The 11,533-nt window shown below is 51.3% G+C and overlaps 1 protein-coding gene and 1 long non-coding RNA gene across 2 annotated transcripts; one reads left to right on the top strand and one right to left on the bottom strand.

Annotated features, from left to right (window-relative positions):
• Window positions 1-59: 59 nt before the first annotated feature.
• On the bottom strand, window positions 60-7,728 carry SLC46A1 (solute carrier family 46 member 1). Its single transcript, XM_006042199.4, has 5 exons — window positions 7,428-7,728; window positions 5,501-6,353; window positions 4,112-4,195; window positions 2,198-2,354; window positions 60-1,672 (listed from the first exon to the last, which is right to left on the bottom strand). The coding sequence occupies exons 1-5, from the start codon at window positions 7,653-7,655 to the stop codon at window positions 1,615-1,617; spliced, it is 1,380 nt and encodes a 459-aa protein (XP_006042261.2). The 5' UTR covers window positions 7,656-7,728; the 3' UTR covers window positions 60-1,614.
• LOC102404992 lies at window positions 7,525-10,043 on the top strand. Its single transcript, XR_326155.4, has 3 exons — window positions 7,525-7,608; window positions 7,751-7,773; window positions 8,458-10,043. It is a non-coding gene; the product is annotated as an uncharacterized LOC102404992 (long non-coding RNA).
• Window positions 10,044-11,533: the final 1,490 nt, after the last annotated feature.

Below are 11,533 nucleotides of genomic sequence, written 5' to 3'. Positions count from 1 at the left end.
TCCAACTCATTTAGCCTTCCCGGGGCCCCACAAATAGAGGCATTCCATTTTAGAATGTATGAGGTAGGAAGGATCTAAGAACAATATTTAATCTAGTGTTTCCTAACTGTCGAACCATGACCAGATAACTGGGGGTGTCGCTGGGCAAGCCCTTCACAGAAGGCCACATACGAGTCAGAGGCGGTACCTGGAGTAGATCCCAGGCCTGAGGTCAACCCAGAGCCTTTTTGCCTACATCCGCACCGCTGGGCCAGGAGAGGGGCCTCTCCTCACTTGATCCCACGACAGGGGACAGTGACACAGGAATCTGGTACCAGGCCACGACCGGTGGATCTTGGTTTGCCTTGGGCCACCCCCATTTTACCTGCGTGATTTCTAACCAGGAAACTGGCTGGCAGGGCATGTGAGAGAGAATGAGGGCGGAAATACCAGCAGGGGGCCATGCCCTGTGGCCAATTCTGTTTTGAAGAGTCAGGTGTTAATCTGATTTTCTTGGGGGTTTATGGTCCTCATCAAAGCCAGTGCCTTAAGACCCAATCTGATTCTGCCTTTCAATTTCAGGCTTCCCTAACACCCTAGAAATGGGCCCCGCATTCTCTGGGACTTGGGCCTCCTGAACCATATGGGGAGGCTGGGCCCATCTTCAGGTTCCTGTTGACCTACAGGTGCTCAAGAGAGCGTGTCGGCACATGGCCCTGCTGAAATACCTAGAGATGGGGAGTGTTAGAGAGCTGAGTGGTAGCAAAAATTGATTCCGCTTGGGCTGGTGTAGCCATGAAGATCGGGACGGGTGCCTTCATGGAGTGGATCTCTGACCCCGAGGAATGAGCAGCCAGGGCTCTGCCCAGAGCTTCTCCACTGGCCTAATGCAAGCGTGCCAGCGCTTTGCCGCCCAGAAGCTCAGAAGACAATGGGCAGTCAGATGAGGACTGAGCCAGCTGTGCCCGGTACCAATCTCATGGCAACTCTGGGGGCTCCTGTCCTTTCCAGAAGCTGCTGCTGCCTGGTCTATGGTGGGCAAACTGGGAAAACAAGGCCCTAATGCCATGGGGGAGCCAGGAAGTTCATTTCAGGGCGATTATACTGACTTATGATGATTGGCACTGCTAAGCCCAGCAGATTAATTCCCACCCAGAGACAGCAGCATTCTCCCTCCAGGGGACACCGAGTCCCTCCCACAGCACCCCCTCCCCCAAAGGTACCATGTTCATCACTAAGGAGTGATGAATTGAACACTCTGAGCTGCCCAGTTTGGGTTGGAAGCAGAGGTGCCAGCCCTCAGGCTTCAACTGGTCCCTCCGTCAGGACCTCTCCCCTCCCCTGGAGGGTTCTGTGTGATTCATGGCCTAAAGGGTAAACAGACCCCTGTTCCAAATAGGGGCTCCCCCACCACCTGCCCTGAGTGGGTGACAATTTGAGATCTGGGAGTCATAGGCTGGCACAGCTGTGGAAGCGGCAGGGGCCTTGGTCCAGGTTGACCATCCTGTCCAAGGTGAACACTGCCCTTTGGGGGGATCTGCCGCTATGCTAAGGGCTGGGATCCAGATGCGTCTCCTTCCAGCTGGTCAGTGCTCACGTTGCTCCTCTTGCCCTCTGTCCTTGGGTCCAGGCAGATCAGGGGCTCTGGGAAAACTCCTGGAATTCAGGGCAATGATTATCCCTTTCCAGTATCCTGTGAGAGACCAGAGAGACAGTTCAGACTTAACATGGTGGGGGGGACCCTCAACTCCTGGAGGAGTGACATGGGCTTTACTGGGTGGGCTGGTCCAGGTAACCACCACCCCCCCCACCCCAAGCTAAGAGGTGGAAGACAAAACAGAGGGCTCGGGGGAAGAGAAGCAAGTGGGTCAGGTGAGCACGGGGCCCAGCCACAACTATCCCAGGAAGCTCTCCAGGCTTCCCTTTAGCACATTTCTGCCACGGTTGTTGCATCTGTAAAACGGGAATGGAGAGGGGCGAAGGGATCTGAGTGCGAGAACACAGCCCTGCTGAGCAGCACTGTGAGCGTGTCCCTTCCCCTACTGGCCTCTGCCTTGCCCCTGGAGAGCCGCTCCCAGAGAATCAGACAACCATCTGTGAGGGGAGAGAGACACCCACAGGGGAAGAGCTCCAGAAACGAGGAGGTTGGGAGGAGGAGGAAGAGGAGCCCTTTAGGTAAACGGCTCCATTCTGAGCGTGAGTCACAGCCCTGTATTACCCCATCAGGATGGCTGGGATGAATAGCAATCCAGCTCCCAGGAGGAAAGGGAAGCCCTTCATGAGGTTCAGGGTGGCTGGGTAGAGCGAGTTGAAGATGCCGGAGGCCATCAGCATGGCCAAGCCATTCACACAGGCCAGAGCAGAAAAGAGAGCGCCTGTGAAGAAATAAATACCACACAGCAATTTGAAAGACCTAAATGCAAATTCTGGCACTACTATCCAACAGCTGTGTGATCGGGGGCAAGCCACTTCACCTGAGTCTGACCTTTCTCACCTATAAACCCTACATCATATGTTGTGTGTGATAAGGCTTCAGTGAGGTCATACATGGAGAGCACCTGTGCTATAAAACAAACGGCTGTTATTAAATCTATTACAAGGACATGTGATGTCTTCTTGAAGAAGTTTGATAAAGTCTGATAAAACTGTGTGGGGTTTATCCCCTTTGGAATCATCTCCTGTTTAGGATAAATTTCTGGGTTAATTCTCAGTTTCAACACTCATTAGCTGTGTGATCACTGAATAAGTCATTTATCTTTCTGGGTTTCTGTCCCCCTTCTGTTAAACAAGGACATTACCTTCATGGATTGTTAGGAATGCTGGTAACATTATATACACAGGTAAAGCAGCTATGCCAGGGCCTGCCCTCCTAGAGGCAATCAGTTAGCAAAGGCTGTTCTTTTCTCCTGTTCCTCTTGGCATCTCTGGGCACAGTGAAGGCACTAGAAAAAGGCTTATTGAGTGAATGAATGGAAACAACAGAATGGTTGTGAATGAATGGTTCTGGAGACAACAGAACCCACAGTGGGATATATGATGTGAAAATCTCTGCCATCACCAGAACCTCTTTCCCGGGTAGAAGGGAAAAGGAGGATAAGCCAGATGTTTTCTGACTGCGACCTAAAGACCCAGTGACCTGAGAAACTGCTCTTTATAGATATGCCAACAGAACATGAATTCTGCCAAGTAAGCTCAACCCTGGGCTTCCCTGGTGATTCGGATGGTAAAGAATCTGCCTGAGTGTGGGAGACTCGGGGTTCGATTCCTCAGTCAGGAAGATTCCCTGGGAGAAGGGAATGGCAACCCACTCCAGTACTATTGCCTGGAGAGTTTCAAGGGCAAAGGAGCCTGGTGGGCTACAGTCCAGGGAACTGACACACAACTGAGTCAGATACAACTGAGTGATTAACGCTTTCATTTCACTTTTGCTTTGAAGCTCAACCTAACAGAAGTTGAGATTAAACTATCAGACTGTCAGAGCTCGAAGGGCCTGCAGATGTCACCAAGAGCAATTCATGTGTGTTACAGGTGAGGAAACAGGCCCAGAGAGGGAAAGGGACCTACCCAAGATCACACAGCCGGTGAGACAGAGCCAGGACTAAAAACCCAGATCCCAAGCCCTGGTGCTCTTAAAAATACAGCTGGGTGTGCAACCTAGGTCCACCACTTACTGAGTGATCTTAGGTGAATCAACTGAACACTCTGGGCCTTTGTTTCATCTGCCACGTGGAAACAATGAAACCTAAGTCACCAAGTTGTTTTGTCTCCTTCAAGCTCGGACACTGTGACCCCAGGGAAGCAGGGGCCTGTGGCATGGTCACGTCCATTTTGCAGATGGAAAAGCTGAATTCTGGAAAGGGTAAATCCTCTGCTGGGCTTAAAAACATAAGCCCAGCAAAAGAACATAATCACATGCAGCTGACTGCAAATTCCAACTCTGATTTGGTCAGGAAATGCAAATCCCTATGGTCCTCTGGCAGCCCTGGGCGCTTGGACAGCAACGCGGTTGTCCTAGCTACTTCTCCAGGGTGGGAGGAAGGAAGGTAAGCTCCTCCCAGCCTATGGCTGCCCTCGGCCCAGTTTAGGCAACACTGGCCTGAGGAACCAGACGCGGGCTGACCCTGATACTCACCCTGCTCCGATTGCCTCACCAGTCTAGATAGCTTGGCCCGGATGATAGGGGTGACGACCAATGACAGGAAAAGGAGCCCGTACCCTGGGGAGAAAGAAGGAAAGATCGAGAGAATGGGGCTGGGGAGGGGGTGCCCCAGTGAGATGTAGCAGAGCTCTTGTGTCCACCCATGAGGGATGCAGGTTAGACACCGGAAGAACTTTCTGATGAGGAAGGAGACGATGACCGCGCACAGTAAGCACACGGGAAATGCGAGTTCCTTTTCAATGGACATTTAGTGACTCAAAGGCTTATACTGTTTCCTTAGGAACCGTTTCTCTCCCTTGTGCAACTGTTACCTCCTCAGCAAAACTGCAAACTGTTAAAGGACAGTGGAGCCTCCAAAGTGGGTACACGATGAGGCCCCGCCCCCAGAGCCCCTGAAGGTAACAGGCACCCCCAAATCCCTGAGCAATGACAGTGCCTTCATCATCTCTGCAGCCCTGAAGGCATTGAGCCCAGCACACGGGAGATGTGTGTAGAAGGAAAAGGTGCCTGGCCCCCATCAGCTGCACTGTCCAGAGGAGCAACCACATTAAGAAGTCTGTGATTACTGGGACTTCCCTGGTGGCCCAGTGGTTGAGAATCCACCTTCCAATGCAGGGGATGAAGGTTCGATCCCTGGTTGGGGAACTAAGATGCCACATGGCTCGGGGCAACTAAGCCTGCGAAGTGCTGCAACAACTGAGCCCTCGAACTCGAGAGCCCATGTGCAGCAACAAGAGAAAGCCCGTGTGCCTCCATGCCAGATATTTAAAAAAAAATTTTTGTTTTAATCTGTGATTACTGAATGGCTGACTGTACACAGTTTCAGGCTCTATTAAAATAAATCTGTCCATTCAGGAAAGTGAACTTCCTCATTTTCAGCTGTCCCCTCCAACCAAAAAAAAAAAGAAAAGAACTAACACAAGTAGGAATCTGATAGCTGTGGTCTGAGAAGGCTGGCTTTTTAAAAAAAACCCAAAGAAGCTGACCAAGGTCCTGTAATCCTTATCAGAGAAGTCAGCATTAAGGCATTAACAGCATGGACTTTGCTTAAAAGCACCAGGGAGGTAGGAGTGAAGCAATTAGTGTACAAGAGATACTATTGTCTTTGGCTCTATCTTACAATATTTATGGTTGGTAATGTGAATTAATTACTTTGGCTACTGAAGGTCTATCTTTTCTGTATAACAGGTGGGTTGTTTTTTTGTTTTTTTTTTTTAATGAGATTTCTTAGTCGTTTGTCCTCCAGTGCAGGCTAGGGCCACAGTGATGTTTCCAAAGACATAGGCATGAACTGCATTTGGGGACAGCACGTGGCCACCCAGTAATTCTGAAACAAACTGTAGCTGAACCCATACACTTTACCTGTGAACATGAGGGGTGTGATGGTAGCAAATGCGAAGACCATCATCCCCAGGATATTGAAGACCAGGCCAATCTCAGCCACCCAGGTGTCAGCCAGGCAGTACTGCAGAAGCCGCAGGCCCAGCAGGCTGGTGAGGTATGGGAGCTGCTGAGCTGCAGAACCGTAGCTGATCAGCCGAGAGTCCCAGCAGAGGGGTGCACTCAGCTCATAGAGGGTCAGGATGTCCTGGGCCCCAAGGTGCACAGTGATCATCACGAAGATGGCCAATGAGTACAGGGCTAAGTGCTTCCTGGACTTCTCCGGGGCCTGGGTCACATAGAGCTGGATGATGGATCGGTGGTGACGGAGTGTGAAGAGACGGGTAGGTGTCCGCTCCTTCACTGTCTCACCAAAGCAGAATGCTGCATAGAGAGTCATGACGGTCAGCACGGCCAAGGCGAGCCAGAAGGGGTTGACATAAACCTGCTCCTGGAGCAAGAAGCCACCAATGAAGCTCGCCAGCATTCCCGCCACCCCAATGCATGCTTCCAACAGGGCCATTCGGATAGTACGCGTGCGGCTGGAGCTGACATCAGCCACGGAGGCAAAGCCGGCGGCCAGTAGCCCACTGAAATCGCCGAGGAGGGCACAAAGGATGCGGCCCAGTACCAAGTAGCCGATGTGGAGATGCAGCTGAACCACGAAGATGGACAGCACGGTCTGGAGCAGCAGGCCGAGGGAGGCCAGCACCAGCAGCGGGCGGCGGCCCACACAGTCACTCCAGGCGCCCAGCAGGGTGGACGAGAAGAGCCCCACCAGGAAACCGCCCACGTTCATGTAGAGGGTCCAGTGGGAGGTAAGTGTCTCCACTTCCTGTGGGGGCAAGAGTTGTATTATGGGGAGCGGGGGAGCTATCCCTTACTCTGGGCTGCCCACCCCCCACACTGTCACCAACCTGGGAGATACAGGGATCAGGACTTTCTCTGAAGCCCTAAACCTCAAGAGAATTTTAGTATGGATGCTGGAGAGGGTATGGGAAATTTGTAAGATCCATTCCTTACTTTTACCACTGTGAATGAAAAATGCTGCTGCTATATCAGGGTTCAGTCCCTGAGTTGGGAAGATCCCCTAGAGAAGGAAATGGCAACCCATTCCAGTATTCTTGCCTGGGAAATCCCATGGATGGAGGAGCCTGGTGGGCTACAGTCCATGGGGTTGAAAAGAGTTGGACAGGACTGAGTGACTAACACTTATCACTTGTAATCTTTTGATTTTTCTCCAACCTGGTTTTTATCACAAAACTCCTATATATCCTGGCTCCTCCCTTATCTCTCAGGAGCAGTCCTTCAGAGCTGTCTGAGAGACTGCCTCCAGGGCTTGAGTCCTCAGAAAGTTAGCCAAATAAGACAATTTCTGGGGCTTCCCAGATGGCTCAGTGGTAAAGAATCCACCTGCCAGTGCAGGAGACGCAGGTTCGGTTCCCGGTTGGGGACGATTCCACCTGCTGTAGGGTAACTAAGCCTGAGTGCCACAACTACTGAGCCTGTGCTCTAGAGCCCCTGTCCCCAAACAAGGGAAGCCACCGCAGTGAGAAGGCCCAGCACTCTGCAACTAGAGAGTAGCCCCCGCTTGACACAACTATAGAAAAGTCGGGGCAACCATGAAGACCCAGCATAGCCAAAAATAAAACTGAAAAAAACTCTCATCTTTTTAAGTTGTGCATTTTGTTTTTCAGAAAATACCCCCTTGTTAACCCTCAAAGCTCGCTTTATCTGCATCAGCTTTAAGCATCTCTACACCGCAGTTCTCAGGCTCCAACTTTTGCTCCCGCCCCGCCCACCACCCAAGATCCTAACCCCCGCGGCCGTCCCCAGTCTTTACCCAGCCCCCCGCCCCTGCCACGCTCCTCGCTTCTCCACCCCCCACACCCACGCGCGCGGCCCCTACCTGTGCGATGGGGTCCACGCTGTGGTTGCTGCAGCTGTCCCTGTGACGGGTGCCATTGTAGCCAAGGTCTGCACTGAAACGGTGCCACAGGTACTGCGTGGTGACCGGGCCCTGCAGGACCAAGGCGAAGTTGGCGAGGAAGACGAGTGGCTCCACGCAGCCGCGGCACAGCACGGACCGGGTAGGCCAGGCGCGGGGCTCGCCCGGGGAGTTCGCGCGCCCCTCCATGCTTGCGGGTTCCTTGCAGAGTGGGCGCAAGGCAGAAGGTTCATCTTTCTGCGCCTGCGCTCAGCGTCTTTTTTTTTTTTTTTTTTTTTTCCAAGTGGGCGGGACGGAGCCAGGACTGGTGAGCCCCTCCTTCCTCTCAGCCCCTCCCTCTCTGGGCTGGGAAGGGCAGGCAGCGGGGGAGGCGGGGGAGGCGGGGGAGGCGGGGGAGGCGGGGGAGGCGGGGGAGGCGGGGGAGGCGGGGGAGGCGGGGGAGGCGGGGGAGGGCCCGCAACCCCTGACTTACAGAGTGACCTCGCCTGCAAACTGTGCCAAGATATCGCCTGGCACTCCTTCCCAGGCCCCGAAAACCCCATAACAGTAGGAGAATATCAATAATTAACATTCATTGATCACTTATGTGCTGGGCGCTGTACTAAACTCCACGTGGGTTAATCTTCCAACAACTTTATAAGCTAGTTATTGTTAAGGATCCCAATTTACCCATAAAGAGACAAGAACAATCGGGCATTCAAAGCCGAGCTGGAAAAACACACGACTTCTGATGTCTGTGCTGATGTTCTGCCCTGCGACAAAGCGACTCGGTGGATAAAAGTGCAGCCTCCAGTTCTACTTCCTCAATTCCATCACCTAGGTTCTGGGCATGCCACTTAGCTCTTTGTGCCTCCGTTTCGTCATCTTAAAAGGATGGTGCTAATAGAATGTGACTCAAAGAGTTGCTCGGGAAGCACAATGTCTGATATATTGTAAATGCTATTATTGTAATGAATAGACTGTCACTTGTTCGTTCCCCTTCTGCCCACAGAATCTTTTTCCTGGGAAGCTAATCTGTTTCTGGGGCTGGGTCATGGCTCTACAGTGCCCTTGGAGGAGCAGAGAAGGAGGAGGAGGAGATGGTGGAGGACCTGGGAGGCCCTTAAGTGCGGCCCTGTGCTCTTTGGTGCTCCTACTGCAGAAATAGGGGCAGAAGGCTGTCAGATCTCTATCTGGCCCTGTTTTATTGACTGTAAAAGAGAATAGTACTACTTGACTTTCTTCCTTATCAGTGCATTTGTTGAATACCCCTTGTATGTTGGGGACCATGGCCAGGAGAGGCCCTGGAAACACTGCAATGTAAAGAGAAAAAAAAATGTTGCCTGCCATTCCAGTTCTATAGGGATCAAGCCATTAGCAGCTATAGTCACTCACCATCCACCCTAGGACAGTATACCTGAAGGACCTTCTGTACTTTGAACCCCACCCTTAGATAGTTGAGATCATTTAGGGAAAAATCTCAGTGATCCCAGATTCTTGTGTCTTCCCATACACTGAAAAGTTGTTGTTGTTGTGTCAGTAAGTCGTGTCTGACTCTGCGAGTACTCAAATCTCTTTGTGGTTTGCTGTTAATTTTCTTATGTTTGACTGTTTGTGTCTTTACCTGTTTTTGTTTTTGTTTTTGTTTTGTCTATACCTTGAAGGATGTGGAACTTACCTGCATCCCCTGCAGTGGAAACCAGGAGTCTTAACCACTGAATCACCAGGGAAGACCCTCAGCTAGATGTTTTTCTTTGCATCGGGTGACCGATTAGTGGCTAATGGCTTGACCCTTATAGAAATGAAATGGCAGGCAACATTTTTTTTTTTAAATCCTATTGTGTTTCCAGAACTCCTCCCACCCCACCCCACCCAACCCCCCAATATAGTCCTAGACATACAGAAAAACTCACATATATCCTGGTTTCTCTGTTGCCTCTTCAGAACTGTTTCTCAGAGCTCAGTAAGAAACTGAATAAACCCAACTCACAGTTCTAATGTGCGTTTTTTGCAAGTTGACAGCAATGAGGGAACAAAGCCCTCACTGGGGAGAGGGGCGGTGTGGGCTGTAGTTTGTAGAATGGTGGGGGAGAGACATCAAACAGTCCTACTAATCCATGTAGGATTTGAACTGCAGAAAGCGCTTTAGAGGAGACAAGCTGTGGGGCTCTAAGGGCACAAATTCAGGAGCCTGGCCAGGTCTGGAAGGAGCTAAACCAGGAAAGGCTACCTTCCCTGACAACAGGGCAGCTGACTGGATTTCTAGAGGCAAGCCTTGTGCCATGACCCATAGGCCTGATTCTTGGGATGGTGGGGGCTCCATTTCTGGCCATCATGGCTATGTGTGAGTTCGTTGCTGGCTTATTAATTATCGCCTACCTCCCCTGAGCCAAAAGGAGCCCCAGGCTGAGACAAGGTAGATGCTAGCTAGATATGGTAGACTAAGGGATGCCTGTACCCCCAACAGCCATCACCATCCTCAGCTCTTCCTGAAGTGAGGTGAAAGTCACTCAGTTGTGTCCAACTCTTTGTGACCCCATGGACTATACAGTCCATGGAATTCTCCATCCAGAATACTGGGATGGGTAGCCATTCCCTTCTCCAGGGGATCTTCCTGACCCAGGGATCGAACCCAGGCCTCCCACATTGCAGGCAGATTCTTTACCAGCTGAGCCACAAGGGAAGCCCAGGAATACTGGTGTGGGTAGCCTATCCCTTCTCCAGCAGATCTTCCCAACCCAGGTCTTCCTGCTGCTGCTGCTGCTGCTGCTAAGTCGCTTCAGTCATGTCCGACTCTGTGCGACCCCATAGACGACAGCCCACCAGGCTCCCCCGTCCCTGGGATTCTCCAGGCAAGAACACTGGAGTGGGTTGCCATTTCCTTCTCCAATGCATCAAAATGAAAAGTGAAAGTGAAGTCGCTCAGTCGTGTCTGACTCTTAGCGACCCCACGGACTGCAGCCTACCAGGCTCCTCCGTCCATGGGATTTTCTAGGCAGAAGTACTGGAGTGGGGTGCCGTTGCCTTCTCCTCAGGTCTTCCTAGAGATAGGAAATAGTACATGAAACATACAAGCCCCTGGGTTGGTTCTCTCCCCTTTCCACTACTTTCGGAGGGACCGTAGTCTTGAAGCAGGATTTTGTTTTCCTGTCCAGGGATAGCCAGTTCACCAGAGGTAGAGGCTAGAAGCAAAGTTATGTGATTCTTACCCTAATTGGAAGCAAAAATGTTTCAAGGAGGCAAAAGCTGCAAAATGCATACAAAGTGTATTATTAGAGACACAGCACAAAGTATGGGAGGGCACACAAAGAAACAGCTTGTTTATGTCAGAAGCAGGGCAGGAATACAGATGTCCAGAATAAGAAGCACAGTAAGAGGAGCTTTAAGCCCCTTATATCGCACAGTCCTTCTAGGGATGTGTGTGTGTGTGTGTGTGTGTGTTCAGTCATGTCTGACTCTTTGTGACCCTGTGGACTGTAGCCTGCCAGGCTCCTCTGACCATGGAATTTTCCAGGCAAGAATACTGGAGTGGGCAGCCATTTCCTACTCCAGGGGATCTTCCCAACACAAGGATCAAGCCCAAGCCCCTGTCTCCTGCATCCGCAGGCAGATTCTTTAGCACGAGCACCACCTGGGAAGCTGGGTCTTTGTTCACTTTTTTCACACCTGACTGGTCCTTGGACTCTCCCCAAGATGCATGCACAGCTTTTTGCTAGGATGGATCCCGCTGCAGAAGCCTGTGGATACATTTCCACACTTATTATGGGGTGAGGCTTCCTCTCTTTTGGACCCCCAAGAAGCCTTCCTGCACATGTGCAGACAGGGACATCTTCCTTGACCTGAGAAGTGGGTACCTTATCTCCTAACTTTAGCAGAGCTTAGCTTTTGCCACCTGCTTTGTCCTTGGGAGTATATGGGTGAGAAGAAAACTTCTATTTTACTCCACTTGACAAACACCAGCTGTCCCGCCCAGGGGCCCATCTATTTCCTGCCTGCACGAAAACTTGGCCCAGTTAGGTAAGCGGCAGTGAGGAAAGGGTGGTGTCCAGCTGAAATCTCTCTTTTTTAAAATTAAATTAAAATTTTTT

The sequence above is a fragment of the Bubalus bubalis genome, chromosome 3 (genome assembly GCF_019923935.1).
Source record: "Bubalus bubalis isolate 160015118507 breed Murrah chromosome 3, NDDB_SH_1, whole genome shotgun sequence".
NCBI lineage: Eukaryota > Metazoa > Chordata > Mammalia > Artiodactyla > Bovidae > Bubalus > Bubalus bubalis.
The sequence above is the reverse complement of the archived record's forward strand: the minus strand, read 5'-3'. Positions and strand labels throughout refer to the sequence as shown.

Bases quoted from the DNA above. Each gene is read 5' to 3' on its own strand.
- SLC46A1 (XM_006042199.4), bottom strand. From the start codon at position 7,655: ATGGAGGGGCGCGCGAACTCCCCGGGCGAGCCCCGCGCCTGGCCTACC. The intron at 6,354-7,427 runs GTAGGGGCCGCG...TTGCCCCCACAG, and splicing joins GCGTGGACCCCATCGCACAG to GAAGTGGAGACACTTACCTC. The intron at 1,673-2,197 runs GTAATACAGGGC...GGTCTCTCACAG, and splicing joins ATCCCAGCCATCCTGATGGG to GATACTGGAAAGGGATAATC.